This window comes from Mycena indigotica, assembly GCF_014461135.1.
Source record: "Mycena indigotica strain 171206Taipei chromosome Unknown Mind.scaff0001, whole genome shotgun sequence".
NCBI classification, from domain to species: Eukaryota; Fungi; Basidiomycota; class Agaricomycetes; order Agaricales; family Mycenaceae; genus Mycena; species Mycena indigotica.
In genome coordinates, this window is record NW_023503000.1 from 2,497,812 (window position 1) to 2,522,887 (window position 25,076).

At 49.6% G+C, this 25,076-nt stretch overlaps 10 protein-coding genes across 10 annotated transcripts; 6 read left to right on the top strand and 4 right to left on the bottom strand.

Moving 5' to 3' along the window:
- Positions 1-716: 716 nt before the first annotated feature.
- MIND_00072300 (uncharacterized protein) lies at positions 717-2,512 on the top strand (the record flags this gene model as incomplete). Its single annotated transcript, XM_037357683.1, has 4 exons — positions 717-761; positions 806-1,211; positions 1,259-1,592; positions 1,639-2,512. 4 exons carry the CDS (start codon positions 717-719, stop codon positions 2,510-2,512), a joined length of 1,659 nt encoding a protein of 552 aa, XP_037225593.1.
- A 540-nt stretch (positions 2,513-3,052) lies between these two features.
- Positions 3,053-4,857, top strand: MIND_00072400 (uncharacterized protein; the record flags this gene model as incomplete). Its single annotated transcript, XM_037357684.1, has 4 exons — positions 3,053-3,097; positions 3,143-3,548; positions 3,600-3,933; positions 3,984-4,857. The coding sequence occupies 4 exons, from the start codon at positions 3,053-3,055 to the stop codon at positions 4,855-4,857; spliced, it is 1,659 nt and encodes a 552-aa protein (XP_037225594.1).
- A 94-nt stretch (positions 4,858-4,951) lies between these two features.
- On the bottom strand, positions 4,952-6,890 carry MIND_00072500 (uncharacterized protein; the record flags this gene model as incomplete). The annotated part of the gene is made up of 7 exons (XM_037357685.1): positions 6,814-6,890; positions 6,736-6,763; positions 6,105-6,675; positions 5,887-6,059; positions 5,661-5,834; positions 5,254-5,616; positions 4,952-5,206 (listed from the first exon to the last, which is right to left on the bottom strand). Exons 1-7 carry the CDS (start codon positions 6,876-6,878, stop codon positions 4,952-4,954), a joined length of 1,629 nt encoding a protein of 542 aa, XP_037225595.1. The 5' UTR covers positions 6,879-6,890.
- Positions 6,891-7,052: 162 nt separating this feature from the next.
- Positions 7,053-7,621, top strand: MIND_00072600 (uncharacterized protein; the record flags this gene model as incomplete). The annotated part of the gene is made up of 3 exons (XM_037357686.1): positions 7,053-7,055; positions 7,114-7,536; positions 7,595-7,621. 3 exons carry the CDS (start codon positions 7,053-7,055, stop codon positions 7,619-7,621), a joined length of 453 nt encoding a protein of 150 aa, XP_037225596.1.
- Positions 7,622-7,808: 187 nt separating this feature from the next.
- On the bottom strand, positions 7,809-8,981 carry MIND_00072700 (uncharacterized protein; the record flags this gene model as incomplete). Its single annotated transcript, XM_037357687.1, has 4 exons — positions 7,809-8,008; positions 8,060-8,296; positions 8,348-8,631; positions 8,686-8,981. The coding sequence occupies 4 exons, from the start codon at positions 8,979-8,981 to the stop codon at positions 7,809-7,811; spliced, it is 1,017 nt and encodes a 338-aa protein (XP_037225597.1).
- A 109-nt stretch (positions 8,982-9,090) lies between these two features.
- On the top strand, positions 9,091-10,467 carry MIND_00072800 (uncharacterized protein; the record flags this gene model as incomplete). Its single annotated transcript, XM_037357688.1, has 5 exons — positions 9,091-9,400; positions 9,447-9,632; positions 9,681-10,192; positions 10,247-10,384; positions 10,432-10,467. 5 exons carry the CDS (start codon positions 9,091-9,093, stop codon positions 10,465-10,467), a joined length of 1,182 nt encoding a protein of 393 aa, XP_037225598.1.
- Positions 10,468-10,470: 3 nt separating this feature from the next.
- Positions 10,471-13,266, bottom strand: MIND_00072900 (uncharacterized protein; the record flags this gene model as incomplete). Its single annotated transcript, XM_037357689.1, has 11 exons — positions 10,471-10,613; positions 10,660-10,880; positions 10,931-11,121; positions 11,167-11,285; positions 11,333-11,439; positions 11,485-11,729; positions 11,777-12,004; positions 12,052-12,486; positions 12,537-12,668; positions 12,714-12,818; positions 12,868-13,266. 11 exons carry the CDS (start codon positions 13,264-13,266, stop codon positions 10,471-10,473), a joined length of 2,325 nt encoding a protein of 774 aa, XP_037225599.1.
- Positions 13,267-17,754: 4,488 nt separating this feature from the next.
- Positions 17,755-21,233, top strand: MIND_00073100 (Transcriptional factor; the record flags this gene model as incomplete). Its single annotated transcript, XM_037357690.1, has 17 exons — positions 17,755-17,803; positions 17,853-17,895; positions 17,943-18,034; positions 18,081-18,401; positions 18,452-18,606; positions 18,652-18,793; positions 18,850-19,180; positions 19,228-19,392; positions 19,438-19,548; positions 19,599-19,674; positions 19,723-19,817; positions 19,862-19,908; positions 19,952-20,220; positions 20,270-20,296; positions 20,347-20,497; positions 20,550-20,835; positions 20,888-21,233. 17 exons carry the CDS (start codon positions 17,755-17,757, stop codon positions 21,231-21,233), a joined length of 2,706 nt encoding a protein of 901 aa, XP_037225600.1.
- A 10-nt stretch (positions 21,234-21,243) lies between these two features.
- MIND_00073200 (uncharacterized protein) lies at positions 21,244-24,073 on the bottom strand (the record flags this gene model as incomplete). The annotated part of the gene is made up of 17 exons (XM_037357691.1): positions 21,244-21,346; positions 21,396-21,503; positions 21,553-21,564; positions 21,613-21,653; positions 21,702-21,948; positions 22,000-22,221; positions 22,267-22,286; positions 22,333-22,347; positions 22,393-22,412; positions 22,459-22,474; positions 22,524-22,970; positions 23,020-23,158; positions 23,208-23,317; positions 23,366-23,538; positions 23,589-23,709; positions 23,760-23,864; positions 23,912-24,073. The coding sequence occupies 17 exons, from the start codon at positions 24,071-24,073 to the stop codon at positions 21,244-21,246; spliced, it is 2,061 nt and encodes a 686-aa protein (XP_037225601.1).
- A 31-nt stretch (positions 24,074-24,104) lies between these two features.
- MIND_00073300 (Haloacid dehalogenase-like hydrolase domain-containing 3) lies at positions 24,105-25,058 on the top strand (the record flags this gene model as incomplete). Its single annotated transcript, XM_037357692.1, has 5 exons — positions 24,105-24,264; positions 24,320-24,523; positions 24,566-24,628; positions 24,684-24,864; positions 24,917-25,058. Exons 1-5 carry the CDS (start codon positions 24,114-24,116, stop codon positions 25,056-25,058), a joined length of 741 nt encoding a protein of 246 aa, XP_037225602.1. The 5' UTR covers positions 24,105-24,113.
- Between the last annotated feature and the right edge of the window lie 18 nt (positions 25,059-25,076).

Here is a 25,076-nt window from a genome sequence, read left to right on the forward strand (position 1 = left end):
TTTTGGAAGCCTCAAATCGATTGGCGCGTACATACCACAAGAATGGTCGTCAAAAGTTGGAACAAGAAGTCCACCGTCATTGATATAGAGACTCTGCTGCTGCTTGCACCATCCCGAGCAACGGCAGAGACCGCCATGAACCTCTGATCACTAATCTACTTGCGCTCTCAGGCCAACTATTTAATACGGCGCCTCAACGTCTGTGGCCACCAGATAATGTCCAAGTAACCAACAAGTTTCTCGATTTGCGGTGCATTCATATCTAGTGCTACTGTAGTAAGCAGGTCCTTACCACCTCCAAGTCCGATATGCGTCTGGCTCAATACGCTGCAGATAACTTGAAAGTCATTTCTTTTATTTGTGGCGTCAGTCTACAAACCATACGACTCGTGAAATCCAGCTCTGAGAGATGATGTCCGCCCTTCCTTGTTTCCGTTTCCGCCAATGACTGGTTCGATCCGGTCCTTAATAACAATAACCTTCGGTCGCTCTTCTCGATCGCCATTTCAGCGGCCAGAAAGCCACACAACCTTGTCTTACACTTGAATAGTATTACCCTGGCTTCTTTTACCACTAGCCTCGGCACAAACAGAGCAAGGCCACTGGCTTCTCGCCGATGACTGAAGATACAGCAAGTCGACATAAGCAAAAGCTCGTGCATTCGACCTAAGCACCGAGTACTACTTAAGCTCCGCGCTGACACCCTAATCCCTACCATGGTAGCAGCAGAACTTTTGATATCGGCTGGATTGCTTGGTTTCGTTCGTCTCTTGCTTCGAACTCGACGCTCGCTTATCAGATATAGGTGAACCACGCTTATTTCAAGCGGCATGAGCCGGATAATGCTCATACGACGCTGCTCTTCCTCATTACACAGCCCTTTGCGCTGACTTGCCTCGTCTCTGGCTCCCTTTCCGTTGCTAACGTACTCCTGACTGCAGCGACGTTCATTGGCACACTTTCGATCTCCATCGTCGCTTACCGTCTCTCGCCATGGCATCCGCTTGCCCATATTCCTGGTCCTACCCTAGCGAAGGTTTCTAAGTGGTGGGGGGTAAAGCTGGCGATTAGTGGAAACCGGGCTCGATTCCTCAAGGAACAGCACGATCGCTACGGAAACGTCATAAGGATTGGACCCAATGAGGTCAGCATCGTCAATGCCGATGCCATACGATCTATCTTGGGCACCGGTGGACTGCAGAAAGGGTCATGTAAGTCTTGGTGTATTTCCCCTTCTCCAACTAATCGTGGCATGTAGACTATGAACCTTTCTCCGATGCGACTTTGCCGTCCAAGAGTATTCTCAACCTGAAGGGCGAACTGCATGATAATCGGCGTCGCATCTGGAATCGCGGCATGTCTTCTGAGTCACTACGTGGTTATGAGAGCATTCTCGCCATCCGACTTCGACAACTGTTGGATCGTCTGGATGAAATTGCGAAGACTCCCCAGGCCGAGCTTGACATCAATGAATGGATAAGCTACTTGACATTTGATTTCATGGGTGACATGGCTTTTGGAGGCGGCTTCAACATGCTACTCGATGGAGGCGACAAAGACGGGATGTGGGGTGTCATTAGACTTGGCGTCAAGTAGGTGTTCGATCCTTTTCTGGTTCCAGAGAGTTAATTTGGTTAGAGCTACTTCAATTCTTGCCCATGTTCACTGGATTGTACCGACTTTCAACATGATACCGGGTCTGAACGAGACCACTGAACGACTCCGACGTTTTGGCAGTGACAACGCTCGGCGTCGGGTCAAGAGCGGGCCAAAAGAAATTCGTGACTTGTGGTATCACTTGATGGACGAAGATGGCCATGAGAGGGTCAAGCCAACTTTACCTGAGGTACTTGTCGATGGCGTGTTTACTGTCGTTGCCGGATCCGACGCATCGAGTGTTGCCCTCAGTGCATTCATATGGTGTATGCTGACTCATCCAGATATCTACGCAAGGGTCCAAATAGAGGTCGATAGCGTTTATTCCGACCCGCAGACTGTCTTTGACTCGGAGAAACACGGAGAACTCAAGCTCCTTACAGCCTGCTTCCACGAATCGCTCCGGCTTTACCCGCCTGTCGGTAGCGGCGGTCCTCGCCAAGTCCCAATCGGGGAATCACGGTTTATCGCCGGTCAACACATCCCTGAACACACCCAAATATTCCTCCCCCCTTATGCTATCCATCGGTCACCCAAACATTATTTCCCTGCGCCAGATGAATTCGACCCCGAGCGTTGGCTTCGCGTTTCATCAGAAACGGACGGGGACCCCTCCAAGGAAATCCTCAACCACAACACCTTCCTCGCATTCTCTTATGGAGCTGCCAACTGCGCTGCCAAGCACCTTGCTTGGCGCGAACTTATCATGGTCGCGAGTGCGTTGTTTAGACGATATAATTTTGAGTTTGCGAAGAACGGCACACCGCTGCAAACGACTGGGTGGGACGAGTCTTTGGGTGATTACTACGTAACGGAAGCCGAAAAGCTCCTTGTACACATAACTAGGCGGAACTAAGGATTAATATGAGAGAATGTTTCCAGTTAGTGGCAATGAGCTGAGCCCATCGACTCTCATCACACTCTTTTCACTGCTCGAGTCCTTGTGGTGTGCTGACGAAGCGATTATTAAGCGAGGCATCTCAGCCAAGAACCGTTCAACTTGAAGGTTCTTGGATAACTTGCGCTCTTAAGCCGACTGGTCAGGTTCTTCAAGCGCCTCAACCAGTTCAACACACGCCGAATATTCAAGCCCAACTGACTAAGTAGGTCCTCACGCTCCCTGATATGCGATAATAATATTGCCTCAGATTTCTACTCCTTGTTCGTCTTAAATGCGGCTCGTAAGTATATGGTTCTTATACCTCATTATTTCCGTCTCAGTTCGGCCCTTTCTAGAGTCGACTGAAGAGCGGAGTCGATGTCGCGATTTCAGCGGTCGACAACAGTATGCCATCGACCTCTGCCGTTTTTTCACCGCAAGCCACTAGCTTCTTGGAAAGCTCGACTAAGGCGAGCACTGAGTATTTAAACCCACTGCAGGGATACCAACCCCATCATGGCACCAACAGAACTTTTGGTACCAGCTGTATTGCTGGGTTTTGTTCGTCTTTGCTTGCTTCCAACGGGACTTGCTCATCAACCGCAGGCTAACCACGCTTACTTCAAGCATCATGAGGCGAATAATGCTCATACGCCATTATTCTTCCTCATTGCGCAACCTGTTGTGTTGACCTACCTCATCTATGGTTCCCTTTCCTTCTCCAGCGTTCTTTTGATTACTATAACTTTCATTGGTACACTGTCAACCTCTATCATCGCTTATCGGCTCTCTCCGTGGCATCCACTTGCTCATATTCCTGGTCCTACTCTAGCCAAAGTATCGAAGTGGTGGGGCGTCAAGCTAGCACTCAGTGGTAACCGGGCTCGATTTCTGAAGGAGCAGCATGATCGCTACGGAGACGTGGTGAGAATGGGCCCCAACGAGGTCAGCATCGTCAATGCCGACGCCGTGCGAAGTGTTTTGGGCACTGGTGGACTGCAGAAAGGATCATGTGAGTCTTCGCCTGTGGGCACTTGCCTTCTCCCACTAAACTGCTGAATAGACTACGAACCCTTCTCTGACATGACTTTGCCCTCAAAAAGCATCATCAACCTCAGGGGTGAGATGCATGACAATCGACGCCGCATTTGGAATCGTGGCATGTCGTCCGAGTCGTTGCGCGGCTATGAAGACTTTCTTGCTATCCGACTTCAACAATTGCTGGACCGCCTCGATGAAATTGCGAAGTCCCCCAAGGCCGAACTCGACATCAGTGAATGGATAAGCTACCTCACGTTTGATTTTATGGGTGATATGGCCTTTGGACGCGGTTTCAACATGTTAGTTGATGGATGCGACAAGGAAGGGATGTGGGGTATCATCCGACTTGGCGTCAAGTACGTGTCGGATTTGTCTTTTTTATGTTACAGAGAGTTGATTTGACCAGGGCCACCTCAATTCTTGCCCACGTCAACTGGATTGCCCCAACTTTCAACATGATACCGGGCTTAAACGAAGTCACTGACCGACTGCGACGCTTTGGCGGCCAGAATGCTGGTCATAGGATTCGGAGCGGGCCCAAGGAGACCCGTGACTTGTGGTACCATTTGATGGACGAAGACGACCACGAGAAGGTTAAACCCACATTACCAGAAGTACTCGTTGATGGCGTGTTCACCGTCGTTGCCGGATCTGACGCACTGAGTGTCGCTCTCAACGCCTTCATGTGGTGCATGCTGAGTCATCCAGACATTTATGCGCGGGTGCAAGCCGAGGTCGATAGTGTTTACCCTGACCCACAAACTCTCTTCGACTCAGAGAAACACGGAGAACTTAAGCTCCTCACAGCTTGCTTCCACGAGTCTCTCCGGCTCTACCCTCCTGTTCCCAGCGGTGGTTCCCGCCAAGTCCCAATAGGCGAATCGCGATTCATCGCTGGCCAAGTTATCCCGGAACACACCCAGATATTCCTCCCGGCATACGTTATCCAACGGTCACCCAAACATTACTTTCCTGCACCGGATACTTTCGACCCTGAGCGTTGGCTTCGCGCCTCGTCGGAAACGGGGTCAGATGGCTCCAAGGAAATCCTCAACCACAACACCTTCCTCGCATTCTCGTATGGCGCCGCTAACTGTGCTGCCAAACACCTTGCTTGGCGCGAAATCATCATGGTTGCGTGTGTGTTGTTCAGACACTTCAAGTTCGAGTTCGCGAAGAGCGGTACACCATTGCAAACCACCAGATGGAACGAGTCTATGGGCGATTACTACTTGACAGAGTCAGAAAAGCTTCTTGTACACATAACTAAGCGGGAATGAAGTTGTCAAGTACACAGTACATAAATGACAGATGTCGCGTTATATGCCCACGTGATCGTGAAATCTCCTTCCGATTGTCTGAATAATAATAATGTTACGTTGTAGGATGTGCCTCGCGCCATTCCTGGTCAAGCCGGCGAAGTCTCTGCAATAGCACAACTTCCGGCTTGTGGCCGTACCCCGGAATTGATTCGTCGTCAACCATCTTCGCCACTTCCGCGTCTTGCGATCTTGTTCCAGCAGGACCGTAAAACGCTAGAAGGCGAAGCGTAGCTTCACATCGTTCCATATATTTGTCAGCACTATCGTCGACAACATCCTCGATGTTGAGAGCCGCAGCAATTCGGGCCTGATCGAACGATTCAGCAAATGCTCATTGAAGCTGGAAAGACTTACAGGCGTTATTAGAACGCCTGACGGCGTCATCCTGCCGCCAAACTTATCCACGAAGGACTGTAGTATCGTGTAGCACGAAAGCACGCCAGGGAGGTGACTGCGACCCAGAGAACGATAAAACTGCTCCCAGTTGCTTTCCCCCGACAGCATGTCGCTGACTTCCTGTGATATGCGCTTGTTGACAGCCTCTTCTTCCTCTTGTTCTTTGGCTTCGTTAGAAACTGAATCAATGCCTCTCATCGTACGGGAGTCAGGTAAAGAAGGGGTAGGGGACTGGTGCCGCCGCCTGCCACGATGGCCAGAATCTTCGGAAACGGACCTAGAGCGACGCCGCTTGTGGTTCGCTCGTGGCGGGGGAGAATCCTGCAAACAAATCAGCGCGATGGAGCCAGTAAGCATGCGGATACATTTTCAACAATAACTTGCAGCGTTCTATCGTGTTCAACAATAACGTTGCCTCTTATCCAATTGTCTTCGTTGTACTCGTTGACTCGGAGAATGACTTGTCGATATTTCCCTCGCAGAACAGAGACCTTAGCGGGCCCATCAATCCTCCCCGCACTAGCCTGCAGCTTCGAGCACTGTTCCAGCAGTTAGTCACCATGGAAAATATGCTTTCCTTGTCCAACGAACAATGTCTTCAGCATGAGCCCAGTATCCATCTTCTTTCACATTGTCGCTTTCTCGAAGAAGTACCCAAACTTCAGCGAGCAGGAAAACGCGCGATTCTCCGCGAACATCGTCCATTAACAATGTCACAAGGCGCAATAGATTTCCCTTTGAGTTCCGCTTGGAGCTTGACGATGCTGTAGACAGTTCAGATAGCACAATGTGTTCGGGAGAAGACGCACCGTCAGCACCCTGTTGTTGCATTGGATCCAGTTCATCTTCCTCTTCCGGAGAAAGGTCCGATCCAACGCTAGTGTGTTGCTGAGGGGCGGCCTTACTCTTCCCCTTGGATTGTTGGGTTGGTGGAGGATGGCCAAGAACTTCCCTGACTTTCTTCATGGGGTCCATCCGATACTTAGTAGTGTATGGTTCAACAACTCCGGATGTTGAAGGTCCGGATAGGTTAGTGGGTGGTGCCGGAACCGGTTGGCGGGGGGTGGGATCGAAATTGGTGTCCAGCCTGAATCGACCGGCTTGACCAGGATAACGAGGCTCACGTTTCTTGCGTGTCTTGGGTGGCAAAGCGATTTCCTGGCCTGGAAGAAACAGTCGTTTGGTTTGTTTCTTTGATGTAACTGGCGCATAGGTGTTGACAGGTGTTTGCGTTCCAAATGCCCCAGTCTGGCCAAAAGCAAGGCTTGCGCGGATTATGGGTGCGTTCTGAGGAGGAGGAGTCTCGTCTCGCGCCCCAGCAACGATTTGGGCAACGTCGATGTCATCGTCGGAAGTTGGAGTGAATGATCGCGGTGGTTTCTGGAGAGTTGTAAAAGGTTGTAAACGTCGATCGCCCAAAGGTTGATGGGAGTTGCTTACTCGGACGGGAGACGATTCGCGGCTACTTCTGTCATCCAGTTTAGCAGAGTCACCGAATGCATGGCTTGACCAGCTCACGATGAATCCTCCGCATTGCGACGCCCAAAGTCTCCTTGTTGCTCGTTTGGGCGAGAGCCAAGCATTAGTGTTGTGTGAGTGGCAACCCGGATCAATTTGAGGCAAGGTTCCGAGCTTGATTCCCACTGAATCCCAGCCACCACTGACAGCGACTAGCCATCAGATACTGGTGATGGTGACTATGCAGGTAGTCCCAATCTGGCAATTGTCCAATCAACTTTTTCTTTCCTCAAGCCACCATGGTGCGTACAACTCCCCATGTCGTTCTGCCTCGCTCACTTTTCGTCGTGCTTTTTCTAGCCTCCCAAAAAAGTCAAGGCGCCAAAAGAAGAGGCAGTTTCGCTCGGTCCCCAGGTTGCAGAGGGCGAGCTCGTTTTCGGTGTTGCGCATATCTTTGCCTCATTCAACGATACCTTCGTCCATGTCACCGATCTGTCGGGCAAGGAAACCATCTCCCGTGTCACTGGTGGTATGAAGGTCAAGGCTGACCGTGACGAGTCTTCGCCCTACGCTGCCATGTTGGCTGCCCAAGATGTCGCTACTCGTTGCAAGGAAGTCGGTATCACCGCCCTCCACATTAAAATCCGTGCGACCGGTGGTACTGGAACCAAGACTCCCGGCCCCGGTGGTCAGAGCGCTCTTCGTGCTCTTGCTCGCGCTGGCATGGCCATCGGTCGCATTGAGGACGTAACCCCCATTCCCTCTGACTGCACCAGACGGAAGGTTAGTTTTTCCCTTGATTTTTCCATTGATCTTACGCTAATATTTTTCCTCTTCTCAGGGAGGTCGTCGTGGTCGTCGTCTCTGATTGTGGGTAGCCTACCACTATGTAATCAGCCCAAATGTCGCCTTTCGACACGCAGCAGTGTATCACTGTCCCGTGGTCGTTATTCATTCTGCATTCACCTTGGGCCGATTCAACATCTTCCGTGTGCTCCAAATTAGGGTCTTTATTCCGCCAACCTGAGAATGCATAAATAAGCTACAGTTGTTGTCTACGCAGAGGCCCCATATATCTTCCGGGCGGTTTTAGCGAACACATCGTCGATGACCTCCTGTTCTACACCCAACTCAGCTAGACTTTCCCTCGCGATCTCATACCAGTCACCGGCAGCAGATGCGCTCTTTGATGTTGGTGAAGGGGATGAACCAAAGATGATACGCTCATAGCCGAACGCTTCGATAACGGGACCAACTATCAGAGATCGTGAGTAATGAGGGATGACGAGAGCAAGTTGACACATACGGTACATCTTTATTCGCCGTTTCCACTCGTTCTGCGCTTTGGAGCCTTCGGACGGCGTAGCGCCATCTACTGGCGTGGCTGGTGTTGGCGCATCCCAAACTGGCGGAAGGAATTTGACGTGAAGAGTTGGGTAAAGGGACAGAGCTGCCGCTTGGGCCTGGAACTCTTGATACGATGGGTGCTTCATCAGCTTGACAATCGACAAAGTCAGATCATGGGGTGGAGGAAGGAAGCTCGCTATAATATCCAATTCGTGAGTGAAAATAGTGGCCCAAAGAATATACGCACAAACGACAATCGGAGGAACCGAGGGCACATCGACAACGGCTCTGGAAAGCAATTCTTCCAGGCCTTCGAACGCAGTTTCAGGGAGAGCAGCAAGAACATCAATGTCGACGGGCTTTCCCTGAGAAAGAGCCCAATTAAGACTGGCGATCGCTTCAGGAGAAGTCTTGGAATAAGTAGTGTAAAGGGAGGTGGGGAACGAGGTCGATGGCAACGGTTCATGCTGTGCGCTTTCGAGAGAGAATGGGAGCATCAATGAGACAATTGGGAGTCCCGAGTCTTTCAATCTATTATCGGTCAACATCTAGGTTTGGCTAGGTTGAAAAGTAAAAAATACCCACTCAGCAACCAATTTATCGGGCTGGCCATCAGGGAGGGCAACAACAAGTCCGCCAACCCGACCACCAAGTGCTTCGCCTGCTTCCTTCTTCCAATCGGCAAGGGTGGCGTCAGTGCCGGTCAGAAGTACATGAGCATCAACAATCGACTCAGGATGAACGGTGCTGGGGCTTGGAGGAAGCGGGAAACGTTCAGAAGTGCCAGAATTGGGCGGCGAAAATGCAGATAGAGGCAATCGCGGAAGAGTTTTGGGTCCTTTTCTGCGTTGGCCGACACCAGGCGATGGAGGGGGGTTCATGGTAGTCGTGGAGAGAGAGGGATGGAGGAAGGAAAAACACACACTAAAATGCAATTGAGATGTTCTTGATGGGGTTTCATCGCTTTATCTAATTCTGGCCAACACAGCAATGAGCAACGATGTCCAAAGCCATCTTTCGACAACCAACTCACAGACCCGACTCAGGGCAACAACTTCCTCTGCAACGGTCATTCTTCCGCGATCCTCTCCCGGCGCGCCGATTGTTCCTAGCCCGAACCGTTTCACTATTCTCTTACGGTTCCTTTGTCAACTCGAAGACCATGGCAAATCGTCTTGGAGATTGTTGGCAATCAAGTGGATGGTCTTGGTCTACTGTTTCGCATCGCTTTTATTCTCCACTACCACTCTCTATGCGTTCTATGTCCTCAATCGCGAGCAAGCTTCTCAATTGTCGACACGTGAGTACGCGTCTGCTGAGCTTCTGATTTCAAAATTCCCGGTCAGCCATGTCACCAATCGAAGCTTTGTCCCGTTCACAGCGTTCGGCACGGCTGGCAAGACATCTTGGCAACGGCGATGTCATTGAACCGTTTCTCCTCAACTCGCCGACCACACTGAATATGGCAGCCTGCATGTGGATATCGGAAGATGACTTGAACCCATTCATTAATTGGAGTCGTAACTGGAGCGGTACGACTAGCACAAAAAACCGAACAGCTGAGTCAACTGGTGCAATAGGTGCTATCTCTCTTGTGGTAACGACAAAATGCGAACCGGAATCTGAACATCATCGACGTCTCCTCGCCCGACTCAACTCTCTTCGTCAAGTAGATCAACTCTCTCTCCATCTCATTCACACGACCACCGGTCAGCACTCTCCAGCTCTCTATCTGAATCTTGCCCGGTTTTTCGCAACCCCCAAACTCGTAGCGCTCTTCCCTGGACATCCCAGCCAACACTCTCTGCCTGCAGATAGTTTCAACTCTCTCTACTCTCTTGTCCCACAGTCAATCAAGAAACCACTGCTTGTCTCGGCCAATCCCGTATCTCCTCTGGCACCTCATCTCGCACCAATCGTGCTTCCACAGACATCCAAGACTTGGTGCACCGAACGATTGTCGTTTATGTCGTCACGCGAAGCGGATTGGAGTGAATGTAGCTGGCAGATGTGGCTGGAGGAGAACGAACTGGAACACATAAAGCTGAACATGTCCAGCAGCGGAGATGAACAGCCTTCGTCCGCCATTCGTGTGAGTGCTTTCCATTTCGACCCACAAGCAATGTACCAACGAATAACTTCCAAGCGTATTCGTGATCGGATGAGCAGCAGATTCCGTGCCGAGATGTGTGAAGGAGCCGTAAGACGTTTGTCGCCTGGGGAAGTGCAAACCTCCAAGACAGCGAGACGTCAGTTACGATGGGTGAAGAATTTCTGTAAGCAGGTATGTTTTTTTTTATCTTCAGTCCGGCAGTTGTTGAGCAGCGTTAGACAGAGAATAGCGTGAAACAGCATCGTGGGGCGTAGTTATCAGCCTGCGCCAACGAGCCTCGCTTCTAGAGCTACAGCGTCATCCACAGTAATTGAATCATCAGAGTCAGCTTGAAATGCGGCCCATAGACTGTCCAGTTCTGGCCCATCAACAACAAGATCAACGAGATCTTGTGCCATATCTGGTTGGTGTGAGTGAAAAACAACTTGACTCTAGAGATATCATACCACCCAACGATTCTAATTCGCGTTTTTGTGAGTCCGTCATCCAGTCTGGGGCATCTGCACAACCGAGTCGACCAAAGGTCACCAGGAAGACGTGAGTAATGCCAATGAAAGCTCGTGAAGGCGTTGCGTGTTGGAATTTGTGTCGTAAATTCACATCACCCTCTAAGCCGAAGACCAGATAATGAAACAGAAGGAGTGTCTGACTGAGTGTGTAGATCGATCTAACAAGAACCATAATCAGATTTGTCGTATCTTTACGAAGGGCGCTCACTTGTCGACAACTTCCTCTGGGATCAGAAAGCCATCCGGATCCTCCCAAAAAGGCGTTGTTAACCTTGAGGAGAATGCCGCGAGTGCAGGAAACAAGCTGGTCGAATAGCCCACCAGAGTGTTGTGAATTTCTGTCTGGGCCACAGCAAGAACACCGAAGAAGGTAATGATATTCCGTTTCATTTGCATGCCCTATTCCGTTAGTGAGATGGTGCTTGGATGTTCCAGTAAGCATACCTCGTCGTCATTCCGCGTTTGATCTATAAGAAGAACAGCTAGTCGGTCAAGATGGGGAAGTGTTTGTGTTTCTTTGCCCGTGCTCTGGGGAGAAGTAAGCTTCTGTGCCAATTTCACGTCTGAACTGGGTTTAGTGGGCAGAGCGAAGTTATCAATGGAAACCCACGGCTCGCAGCTTGCAGTAAAAAGGACGTAACACGACACAGTAGCCAAGACGGCTGCGAAGCGTCGAGAAGGATTGCGAGTAGTTGGGGTTCACAAAACGCCGAGAACCTGGCATTTCATGAGGCACCAAAAACAAACACGCAAAAGATCAACCGTGAATATCCGTCGTCTTTCAGATTCCAGCACCACTCTTCCAGTAAACTGAAAAGTTCATGGACCAGAGTTGGCTCCTTTTCACCTGTAGAGGAGACTAGCTGGCGAAGAAATTGATGCAGTGTCTCAACCATGTCCTGCTCGTCATCGTTTGCCAAAGATTGATTGAGCAAGACCATTGAGAATGTAGGAAGAGATCGAGCCAGTGTACTCATCAGGCAGAGCAAAACAGCCAAAGCCTGAAACTTCCCAATGATTAGTCGAGGCCCAGCGAATGACGAAAGGAACAGACCTGTTGGGTCTCTATGATGCTGGTTGCCAATGCAGTAAGACATGAACAGGCGCTAGAGACACACAACTCATAATCTTTGGAGGTTGTGCTTGCTATAACATCGAATAATCGTGTAGTGGTATCGGAATATGAATCGATGAGTTCCGGTGGCATTGTGAGTCCTGACAGGAGTTTGATAACTGGAGTTGGATCCCATGGCGCGGAAAAAGTTAACAGGATGCGTGCGAGCTGTTGCCTTCAGATAGGAGTTCGAAAGTTTAGGGCATGAAACATACCTCGGCTTTCCAGTTGAAAGGTTCTCCAATGGGAGTGGGAAGACCTGGCTCTTCAACAACAACAGGAATGTTGGGGTCCCCATCGTCGAAACCTTCCATAATAGTGTCGTCGTCGATTGCTGCTGGTTCAGGAAACTGAGGGAAAGGTATAGGTTCCAATTTGGTTGCCAGCTGTGGTGTCTCCATCTTGTGAGGTTGAGATGATCGTATTGGTGTATCAATGAATGCATTGCGGAATCCCAAAAGTTTCTTTTGCGACAGTTGATTCTGGGGGGACAGTGGTCCGCGGCTGAAATGCGTGGTCCGTGGCTGGAGAGGGGTCTGATTGTCTACATCGTTCCAACCTTGTTGAGGCAAAGGCGTAGAAGGGACCTCCTTCATTACTCTTTTGGAGCGAGCCGACATAGACACTTTGCGTGCTATGTTGTCTAAATCCTGGTATGCATGCTGGTTAACTTCCGGCCACAGACAGATTTCACAAGTACCTGGAACCGTCGCGAGGCTTTCAAGCGGTCCATTTCAGCAGCCATTTCCTTCTGAGCTGCTATCTGCTTCGCTTCGGACTCCTCCTTAGCTTTCCTGAGCCGTTCAACTTGTTGAGCATGTTCTGCATTTGTCTGCATTGTGTGTCAGACACGCCTTCCAAAATAAAGTTAACGGACCTTGTTGATTCCAGCTCGCAGAATCGTCACTTCGCCTTGAGCCGACCACTTTGCCGCATTGGCAGTGTCTATTTGTGATTGAAAGTGCTCGTTTTTTCGTGTGAGCTTGGACATCGATTCAGAAAGCAAGTTTCGACGTTGCGCAACAACTTACTTCTTGGACTTGTCTACGCAAGTCTTCTAGTTCAGTCTGGGAAATACTGGGATTTGGAGGAGGGAAATGTCTTTGAGTATGATTTGATGCGATTCTACGGGTAGGTTGCGCGCGGATATGGTTTGTGGGAGGTTGGGGTCGGTGGATAGTGTTATTGAGCTGAGCTGGTCGAGTAGGAACATTGGCAGATGTAGATTGCGCAGAGTTGAGAAAAGCGTATGAACCATTGATGTCGACTGAGATGTCGGGCAGGTCTTCTTCCAAACCATTGTTCGTCTTTTGGCGTTTGGGTGGCGGAGGTGCTGTCTCAGAGAAGTAGGACTTTTCGAGGGTGTCCAGGGCAGCGACAGCACCGTCGTCGAACACGAGATCATCGTCGAAAAGGTAATCGTCGCTCATTCCTCATCGCGGTCGAGGACGCGGAGCGTCACAGATGTCACGCACATAATCACTCTGAAAGAGGCGACCATCTCATGGATGCAAGACTCGATGAGGAGCGTGTCCGGTTGACTAAGCGTCGCTCCCTCAAGTCGCTCAACGCTACACCAGCCAATGCAGGCTAGTATTCTAGCTTAACCGCCCGCGCTGCTGCTACAACCCAAAGTAGAGTCATCTAAACTCGACTCGTCTCTCAAACGGCATACGGCGCTCATCAAGCGAATGCGCCAGTCCATGGCTCTTGACAATCGTGACCAGATCATCAAGGACATCGAAACCCTTTCGCTCGAGAAATATGTTGACGAAATTGTCGGAGCTGCAGTTGAGGGTTTGGCGCGCTGTAAGACAGAGAAAGATGTTTGGAGCGCAGTTGAGGTTCATCCCCTGTTCGTTACACTTAACATGGCTACAAAGCTATCCTATAGATCATTTCATTACTCCACCGACGCTTTCCTTCCGCCTTCACCCCACAACTTGTAACTTCTCTTGCTGCAGCATTAGCAGCGCCGCCCAGAGCTTCCCTAGCTTCCCTACCTCCAGAGCAGCGTGAAAAGGAAGATGCCTCCCGTGTTTCTCGTCAGCGTCCAGTGCTAAGGGTCTCCTCTGAGTTAGCTCTGGTCGGCGTCATACGAGACGGCCCCAACCGTAGCGGTGGCGAGTGGATAATGAAGATTGTGAAGGAACTGGTACGTTCTCTGCCATTTAGGGCCTGTTTACCTTGATTCGCCTGCATAGCTCTCCAATGATCCAACACTATCATCGTTACCGCTTTTATCCACCTTCCTCAAATCTTACTCTCGTCCATACCTTGGAATCGTCCCTCCTAGTCCACCGAAGCAGCAGGTCAATCCCGATGTAGGAACAGCATCTGAACAGGAGAGCGGCGCATTTCCCGTTCTGACAAGGGAAGAAGATGAACTAATAGAACAAGAAATCCGAGACCGATTCAAGCGAATGTGCGAGGGTTATTTTGAGAGTGTCTCCAAGAAACTGGTCATTGAACACATGGTATTGTTGGATTGGTTCTGTCGAATTTTCTATTTCATGGTTTTTTAGCGCCTACAAGATCAGGACCGGCGCAATCATGAGGCATATATCCGTTCTGGCGAAATATTCGAGGATCGTCAGCAAGCCTATGAAAAGATGACCAAAGGCTACGAGAAATTGCTCTCTAGCTGTCAAACGTAGAGCCATCCTCCTTCGTGCTTATATCTTGTTGATGTCTCCCAGTCTCTCCGAACTCCTCTATCTTGCACTACCTTCGCTTCCCACCAGCTCTCAAAAATCTGACTCGATTCTAATCGGGACGAACAAGTCCAGCGCGCTGTCGGAAGACTCGGATGAATTGATGGGCTCTGGTGGCAAATGGGAAGACGAGGAAGAGAGGCGATTCTTTGAAGACGTACAGGATCTGAAGGATTTTGTGCCAAGGACCGTTTTGGGAATCGACGATGATGCCTCGGAAAGCGAGACAGACGAGGAGAAGGAAAAGGAGAGGCAGGAAAGAGAAAAAGAAGAGGTCAGAAAGCTCGAACAAGAGCTAGAGAATCTTGGGGGCGAGGAGGGACCCACGCAAGAGGCTGAATACTCCTCCGACAGAGAAGAAGAAGAGTATATCTATAGTTCTCGGTCAATTTCGTTCTGATCGCGTATGCTCAGTGCTGCTACTCCAACACCGGGAACTCCTAAAGCTCTGTCCCCGCCCTCATCCCCTCACCTCGCAGCTCAAGGACCCTCTCAGCTTCTCACTGCTCTCCTCATCCGCCTGCCTGACGCTACCAACCGCGCATTGATTGATCAAGCTGCTATCGACTTTGCATTCCTCAACTCCAAGGCTGCTAGAAAGAGGCTTGTCAAGGCAAGTATGTTAATCTACAAACCATATCCTTCACTGCTTGTCTAGTTTCTTGGGCAAGTTCCCAAGAATCGTACAGATCGAATACCGCATTATGCACGGCTGGTCGCGACTTTGCACCACTATATGCCCGATGTTGGAACAGATCTTGTGGCTATTGTGGGTCTTGTCAATTAATCTTCTTTCCCTCTCAATCTCCGTGATCATTTAGCTGGATGAAGAGTTTCGATATCTGCAGCGGAAGAAAAATGTCGTCAAAGAACTGGCTGAAGTTCGACTCAAGGTTGTCGATATCGATCCAACCTTTCACTTTTTCATTGATGTCTCGCCTTCCAGAACATTACCTACTTGACAAACCTGACCAAGTTTCGCGTTGTGCCGCCACACCTAATATTGCACATGTTCAAAGTATGCTTGGACGACTTTTCTGGGACAAACGTGGAGAATATAGCATTGCTACTTGAGGGATGCGGACGGTTCCTCCTGCGAAGCGAAGATACGAGCCAACGATTCTCCACAATGGTGAGACGATTGTTCCCTTTCCTCCTCAAAATAACCCCCAAATCAGTTGGAATTGATGCGGAGAAAACAAAGTATGCAACACTTCGACCAGCGGCAACTGCTTCTATTAGAGAATGCATATTACCAGGTTTGTTCTTTGATCGTCTACTCCATCTTAATCCGACCACGGATATCAGTGCAATCCCCCAAGAACGCGCGCCGCGGCAAGAAAAACAAAGAACGCCCATCGAGCTTTTCATTCGGCACTTGGTGTACGACGTTCTAGCGAAAAAGACTATCGATAAAGTCCTGAAGCTTATCCGCAAGCTCGATTGGGATTCAGAGCAAGTCATTCGCACCTTGCACAAAGTTTTCACCAAGCCATGGAAAATCAAGTACAGCAATATCAGCCTCTTAGCGATGCTGACGTACGATTTACAACGATACCACCCTGAATTCGCCGTTGCCGTTGTCGACCAAGTGCTGGAAGACGTTCGGCGTGGCCTGGAACAAAATGTTTATAGCACGAACCAGCGACGGGTCGCAACCATAAAATACCTTGGAGAACTGTACATCTATCGACTCCTCAGCTCTAGCATCATTTTCGATACTTTATGGTCTTTAGTGACATTCGGGCACCGTCCGTCGTCTCTTTCCCTTGTGACCGAGCATTAATACTTGAATTTAGCGGAAGGAAGACCCCTTCCCAACTCGACATGCGTAATTGACATGCCTGACGATTTTTTCCGTGTCCGTCTTGTCTGTGTGCTACTAGATGCGTGTGGCATGTGCTTCGACCGGGGAACACAACGCAAGAAATTGGACAATTTTTTGGTCTTTTTCCAGGTCAATTCACTCATCAGCCACACTGATACAATCAACTAACTCAGTCTTAACAGTATTATGTGCATTGTAAAGACGTCCTTCCCATGGATGTCGATTTTATGCTTTCAGACTCAATGGAGGTATGGTGGGTTTCACTCTCTTGATCCAAGCTTGACTCGCGACCCAGGCAGTGCGACCTAAATTCGAAATGTTTAAGACGCTAGAAGAATCAGCAATCGCAGTGGATGAGATGTTCAGCCTGGCCTTCCAGAACCCGGAAGGTAAGGAATAGAAAATCTAACCGCACGATCTATTCAACACAACTCCAGGTGAAGACGGTGGCAGTGGCGAGGACAGTGGTGACGACGACGACGAGAGGCACCCAGAAATTGAACGGGACGAGGAGGAAGATGATTCTCCAGACTCACCTGTGCGTTATGAGCGCAAATCAAGGCCCTTGTTGGATGTTAAAACTCCTTGTTAGGTTGATGCACGTGCTCCGTCGCCCGATGAACCTGTTGTTCTGTCCGCCAGCAACAGTCTACAAGACAATCTTGGTCCATCAGAAGAGGCTGAAGCAGAGTTTGCCAGAGAGCTTGCGAAAATGGTCACCGACAATTCTGCAGAATCGAGGAAAGTGGACAAGAAGACTGCTCTAGCGCTGTGGGATGCTGCGATCTTGCCGCAGGGCACTCGCAAGAGGCAAGCAGAAGACGATGGAAATCCTGTGGAAGACCCAAACATGATGAACTTCACTGTAATCACCAAGAGGGGAAACAAACAGCAGGTGAGTCTATGTTCATTTCTATCTTCAGTTGACTGACACTGGATAGACGCGGCAACTTGCAGTTCCATCTGGATCGGCGTTGGCAGTCCACACTCGTTCAGCTCAGCAACAGGATCGTGTTGAGCAGCAACATCTCAAGCGACTTGTATTAGACTACGAACAGCGAGAAGAAGCGGAGGAAATGAAGGGTAGGTCGTTTTTAAGTCACAAAAACGTGCATATCCTTATAACTTGTCAAGCTCTCGAAGCGCGCAATCGCGCTGGTGCAATCAAGATTCGCTACGTTGGGTAGACTTTCAACTGAGAGTTGTTGAAATTGAGACGACCGGTCTACCCTCTCTGAGACTCAGCCAAAGGGCACCTGACAAGAAGGCGAGATCACAGTTCTCGTGATACAAATTTGGTGGCCAGTCGCCTCCACGTAGTAGAACTTTTTGGTTGTTTCCTACTACCTTGTCCTGCCTCCGTCGTTTGTACTTCCATGGCCCTCAAAGCAATTGTAAAAAGCGTCCTCTCTGGAGACACACTCGGTTTGTTGACACTAATGCCACGATATCAGCTTATTCAATGTTACCCCAGTTCTTCGTGGTCGTGCAGGACCTGGCCAGACACCCAAAGAGCGGTACGTCGTATCAACACACATACGACTTCTTCTCACCTATTTCGTAGTATTTTACATCTTGATATCGTCGCTCCACGCCTAGGAACATCGACACGAGAAGATGAGCCATGGGCATTTGAGTCGCGTGAATTCTTACGTGGTGAGTTATACTCATTTCACCGTTTCCTGGGACTCATTTCCCCAAGCATTCGCTGTGGGCAAGGAGATTTCCTTTACTTCCACGCACTCGCTGCCTGGCGAGGACGTTGCTCGCGATTTTGGTGTCGCAGAAATCGGAGGCTTTGATCTGACAACAGAAATTCTCAAGAATGGTTGGGCAAAAGTAAAAGAGCTCAAACGCGAGCCAACGGAAGAGGATCAGAGGAAGCGCGACTTGGAGAACGAAGCCAAGGCCGGCGGGAAGGGCATCTGGAACCCCCATGGCCCGCAGGCGCGTGTCGTTCACCATACGATGCCAGTCGACTCGCAAGCATTCGTGTCAGAGTGGAAAGGGAAGTCTCTCGATGGTACGCCTCATTTTATTGTGTATTTCTCACCCATTCACGTTGCATGTTAGCTATTGTCGAGCAAGTGCGTGACGGCTCGACATTGCGAGTTCGACTTCTTATGCCAGATGGTGAGCACCAAATCGTAAACATTGCTCTGGCGGGCGTTCGTAGTGCTCGCGCCGCGTCAAAGCAGGGCGAAGCATCAGAGCCATGGGGCGAGGAGGTCTGTTCATCGAAATCATTTGCATCCCACTCAAATTGCTTGTAGGCAAGGTTCTTTACCGAAGCCCGTCTTTTGCAGCGCCAAGTGCGCGTGGTTATTCTATCTCTCCCGAACTCATCTGCGACACCTTTCCAAAGTGGGGCGACTGGTCCCAGTGTCGCTACCGCCAGCATCTTCATCGGAAATGGTAAATTTTGCTCTTGTCTCCGATTACAAGTGGAACTGACTGGGGTTTTTCAATAGTCCTACATCCAGCCGGAAACGTTGCTGAACATCTTGTGGCTGCTGGTCTCGGTCGCGTAGTTGATTGGCATGCCGGAATGCTCGCAAGCAGTGGTGGTATGGAAAAGCTACGCGCAGCGGAAAAGGTCGCTAAAGAGAAACGGCTATGTCTCTATGCCAATGCGCCTGCCATTGCTGCCTCTAAATCCAACGGTACTACTACTCCAAATGGACAGGCCAGGGTGTTCGATGCAACTGTCATTCGTGTCTGGAGCGGTGACCAAATCTCTGTGGTCGAGAAAGAGACTGGAAAGGAACGACGGCTTCAGCTGAGCTCAACTCGCGGTCCCAAGTATGTTGAGATTCTGTTATATGAACAGTATGTTCTAATGTTTACAGGCTTTCCGACCCAAAACAAGCCCAATACGCACAGGATGCCCGGGAATTCTTGAGGAAACGCTTGATCGGCAAGCATGTCAAAGTTACTATCGACTTCATCCGGCCACGGGAAGGTGACTACGAAGAACGCGAATGTGCTACTATACGCTATGGAGGACAGAATGCGTATGTTGATATCACCTAGCTACAACTGCCTGACAATTGCCAAAGGAACATTGCCGAGCAGCTCGTTGAAAAGGGCCTCGCTGCACTTGTACGCCATAAACGAGACGACGAAGATCGCTCATCGGACTACGACAAATTAATGGCTGCTGAGCAAGCGTAAGAGAACTCCATGACATCAAGACATATTTTGAATCTCACATTGGTAGTGCTGCTGCTGACACTCGGGGAATACATTCTGGAAAAGATTTACCTGCGCCTAAACAACCTTTGAACATTTCGGAGGTGAGAAGTCCTCGGAATACCTATAACTTGTGATGCTCATATCTCCAGTCTGTGAATCGTGCTACTCAGTTCTTGAATGGCTTTAAGCGTCAAGGAAGAGTACCGGCTGTCGTTGATTATGTCGCTGCTGGCTCGCGGTTCAAGTACATATCATTATTGGGCGGTCCTCTGTGCTCATCATTTGTAGGCTTTTCCTTCCCAAGGACAATCAAACATTGACATTAGTCCTTGGAGGTATGACTTACGTCTCCTAACCAGTCAAAGCTGAGCTAGGTAGGCATCCGCGCGCCTCGCACTGCCAGAAACGCCTCCGAGAAAAGCGAACCGTATGGCGCTGAAGCCTTGGAATTTGCGTCAAGGAGATACATGCAGCGTGATGTTGAATTCGAAGTCGACTCACTGGATAAATCTGGAGGATTCATCGGCGCACTCTACTTGAATAAGACGGAGAACGCAGCCATCGCTCTTGTGAAAGAGGGCCTGGGTACTGTACATGGATTCTCGGCTGACGGTCTGTCTTGGGCAAAGCAGCTATATGATGCCGAAGTGAGTCGTCTTTGATCTTCCTGTTTATCGTGCTCAAGTTGTTGCACAGGCCGCCGCGAAAGAGGCCAAACTGAACGTAAGTCACGCGGCGTCATTTGCGGCCTGCTCAAACGCATTTGATTGTAGATATGGACGGACTTCGATGGAGAGGAAGAGAAAGTTGAAGAGACGACCATAGAAACTGGACCTCTCAAGCGCGAATATATCGACGTCATCATCAGCGACGTTCGCACGACAGCTGGACTGGCTTTCTCAGTTCAAATACTCAATACGGAGGGTCAATTGAGGATTCATGTTGTCAAGTATTTTCTTACTAATAATCTTTGTAGGGATTGCTGCCCTGGAGAAACTTATGCGGGATTTCTCACTTCATCACCGCTCTTCCGCCGCGTCCCCTCCCAACTTTGTTCCAAAGGCTGGTGAACTCGTTTCGGCCAAGTTCTCTGATGGGTCTTGGTATCGAGCCAAAATCCGACGTGCATCTCCTGTAAAAAAGGAGGCTGAGGTCACTTTCATCGACTACGGAAATCAGGATACTGTCTCGTTCAATAACATCCGGCCTCTGGATGCGAAGTTCCGGTCTTTGAGCCCACAAGCTCACGAAGCCCGACTAAGGTCCGCACGTTGACTATCTGATAAGCTCAGAGGCTAAAGAAAGGCATACTAGTTTCGTGAAACTTGTTGGTCCCGAGAGCGAATATTACGCAGACGCACTTGATCGCTTCCGCTCATTGTGTGAAGGTCGCAAATTGATCGCAAACATTGACCACAAGGAAGGGACACTTCTTCATCTACGCTTGATGGACCCAACAGACCCAGCCGCTGCCGATGATCCGCTGGCGTGCATCAATGCGGACCTCTTGCGCGACGGGCTGGCCACGATCGACCGTAAAAACTGCAAGTACCTCTCTGCATACCCTCAGATGGCGAAGAAACTGCAAAGTGCTGTCAACGAGGCCAAACGAGACCGCGCAGGTATATTTGAATATGGAGACATCGAGGAGGATGATTAGGTCACCGTAGTTAGTGCAATGAAAAATATGCCTGGGAATCTCCCGGCAAGGCGATCTCATCGCCAAATATAACATTGGCCGTATATTTCCACAGTTCTGAGGGTTTGTTCACCCTAAAAGAGCCGTTGAGCTCAAGAGTACAACTAGAGGGCGATGACGCACGTGTCCATTGTGACTGGGATATTGAATGTCGCCGGGTGATCTTGCCATTCTTCTGGCTTTTCAGGATCGTCGATCCCGAAGGCGAGACGCCACGTTATACCCAGAACACTGACCATGCGTCAAAATGCGGTTTTCTGAGGTGTTAATAAAACGGTACCTGTTCGTCTGGCTGTCTTGTGGTGAGCAAAGAGCGAAAAAACAGGACTTGATGACCTACAAATCAGGGGGAGCAAGTTCAACTTTCTTGAGCCCAGTTGACTGCACTTTATTGAGGACTGCGGCTTTGCGGCCGCTCTTTTCACGCACCTTGATTTCAGTGTCCATCTCAACGAAATGTGTACTTTGACCACCAACGACGCCGCAATATTGCTGTCTAGTTTCTTTCTTGCCGCCCACGACTGCTGTTTTGACCCCTTCGTGCTTCGACATTGTGATGCTAAAGAGTGAGCAAGAGCTTGCGCAACGTCCATTCGAGATGATGACAACATCTTCAGGTTCAAATAAAGCATGGTCAGGCGGTGTCATCTCGAAAGGCTGACATTCTGCGCCAAGTCTGAAAAGACATTTCAATGTTTGATGAGCTGGGTGCTTTCAAGGGACGCACTGAGGACTGAAAGCATCGGCATGACCGTTGATGGTAGGGTTTACTGTTGGTTTCAGCCAATTGTAGTCTGTGCTAAAAGGAAGGTTGGAAGAGTTGTGCCAGTTGGTGGGGTTATAAAGCAACAGAGCGTCAGGGTCGCCGCCAGCGTTGATATTTTCAACGACATGTTGAGCAAGGGTCCCAGCACGGATCGTGGTGAGTAATCCGGCATTGGGTTCCGTACTGATCCGATAAGATGATATCATTGATGAGGTATATTGGACTCACGTTGCTCTAGGACCAACAATCTGGCTGATTATGAAGTGCATAGAGACATAACAGGAAGCGGCGCACGATGCGATGGAGCCACTAAAATGGTCAACAAATCAGAAAAACAACTGTTATCAAACTCACATGCGCGATGCAGATATATCCTGTCAATTTCTTCAGCATTCAAGGACGGAGAGCGCAATCATTCACCTCCTCCGTTGTTAGTCTAGAGGAAAACAAATTCAGCGCTGTTCCAATAGTCAAACCGCACTTACAACATCTATGATAAGCCGGGTTGCACCCAAAGCCTTTAGTTCAGCAAGGCCGTCCAATAAACTTCCCATGAATGCCGTGAAATTGGCCGCTGAAAAAGATCCGAGAGCTAAAACGCCAGTGTTATTCAGCATGTAAAACTGAGCAACACTATAGCTTTGATTTAGTGCGGGAGGAGTGGGATGCAATTCTTCCGGAAGGTCAATGTCCCACAGCGGAGCAGCGTCCACGAGGACATTGATCGGCCGCTTTCTGTCTTCGCGATCAAGTTGTGGTTGTTGCTCGAAGTGTGCAATGGTAGGAATGGTGTCGATATTCTCAGAAACAGAGACTGAGTCGTAAAGATTGATCCCATTGGTTCCCTTCTGGCTCATACAATTATTCGCTCTGAAGGATGCTGAGTCAGTGAAATTCTTGGCGCTCGAGCCAAAGCGGGAACGATAAGGCAACTTGCGGAGTCAAACTCAGCACCAAGTTTACCATCTCCTGCGTACTTACTGTAATGTGTTCGACTTGGCTGCTATTGACGCGTTGAATGGTCAAATCGACTGAATCTGTCAGTGGATGAACTTGTTGCGCAAAATTCCCCATAATATAGGACCATCCAGAAGCTCCACGTGAATAGCTCGAGAAAAAACTAGACAAGAGTATTGGTCGGACATAGGATTGGGAGAATTACGACGTACGAGTTCTGGCGAGTACCAAAGCTCTGGTATCCTCCTGTTGTCATAGCGTTGGCGTCGACGGTTAACCACGGATCCTGCCCATTTATCTGCAGAACTTTGGCTCCCGATAACTGTTTATAGTGAGACACGTGAGGGAGAACTCGAAACCAAGACGATACCGTCGCTAGTTGGCCTTTCAAGTCTCCTGGAAGTGCATTTTGCCAAAGCTCAATCTGGTCTGGGAATTCGGCAGAGGCAATAGCGAAAGCTTCGGGAGCGATATGTACATGTTGAAAGCCGTCTTCCGTGGTCAGAAGCGCGAGAGGTGTTGGCAAATAGCTTATGAAGACCGCTAGGCGAAAATGAATACAAGGGTCAGGGAGAGTCATGGATACCACTTACAATCATAGCAAAGATTTAACACCGTACAGTGCCCATCCATCAGTCGCCGGAACGAGTAGAACAAATCAAGGTGAAGAGCGAATTCTGAAGGGTAAGGGCTTTCGCTGATTCTTGCCAGGTCCTGAAGTGTTTGTAGAAAATGATTTGAAAAAGACCAGGCTCTTACGCTACCTTGATAATATCTTCATGGACCTCAGTATCAAACGGGGGAGGTGCTTGAATCTGGTAATTTACGGAGGTATGAAAGGCTAGTGTGCGGTTAAGAGTTTGGATAGTCTACAAGCCGCTGAGACTGGAGCTATTATAAACAGCAGAGTATTCACGCTGGCTTTCAGGTCGTTGTCGACTGGGAAAGACTGAAGGCAGAGTCGCGCTTGAGCTGGGGAAACCCATTTTTGACCAGCAATATCGACGCATGGGTCTATGCCGAGTGCTCTGGTCACAACCAGACCAGCGAAGAGTACTATCGTGGAATGCTTCAACATGGCAGGGTGTGACGATCAGTGACTGGTCGTGTTCTTCTCCATGTCCGCGTCAAAGATAAAACTGGTCTCCTGGGATCTGCTTCACACTCTTGTGCTACCAAGATACCCTATTGCTGTCGCATACCAGCGCTCGTTTGAACCTTTCCTGGGAAGGCTAGACCTTGCTGCTCTTGAACGCTCGTTTCCAATCGGTCTGAATTTGCAAGGTCTCTATGGAACGCATTCAGTTTAACTTAGATTACTCAGCTCTGCGCCGACTGCAAAAGGATAAACCGCTGTATGGCGGCGACTCTCGGGACTGGTGGTCACAAGTAATCTGCCAGACAGGACTCGGCGCTGGAGCGGATCCACACACACTCGATGCTTCCTTACCCAGTATCGTGGACAATTTGATGACCGTATTCAGTAGCAAAGAGGGCTATAAGGCGAGAGAGCATTCAATACAAGTCTGTAGGTCGTTGTCCCTGCTAAATTTCGAGACTTAAGCCACAGTAAACGAATTGAACCAACTGGGAGTGCACACTGCCGTTGTCAGCAATGCCGACTCTCGCATGCGTAGGCTCTACCTTTAAATTTTGTTGGGTTTCGTGGGATTGAATCAAACCAATAGTATCCGTTATTCAGGATCTCGGGTTTCCTCGCACTTTGTTTCCTGTTATACTCAGTGAAGCGGTCGGGTTCGAAAAACCCTCAATCGAAATATTCCATCATACTCTTGAGCGCGTTAACGCGGGGAGAGATGTAAAAATTGCATTATCGGAGTGCGTTCACATTGGTGACGAGATAGAGTGGTCCGAAACCTTGATTTTGTTTACCAATGAACATTGGCTAAAGGCATTCCAGCGACTACAACGGAGCACGAGAGGCAGGTATGAACGCGTTGTTACTGAAGAGAGTTGACGAGGCGGAGGGCTCGACGGAAGGAAATGGTGAGACGGTCGATGATATGGAGCAAATTCTCGACTGGGTCCGAAAACGGTTGTAGTCGGGGCGGAGCACTTCC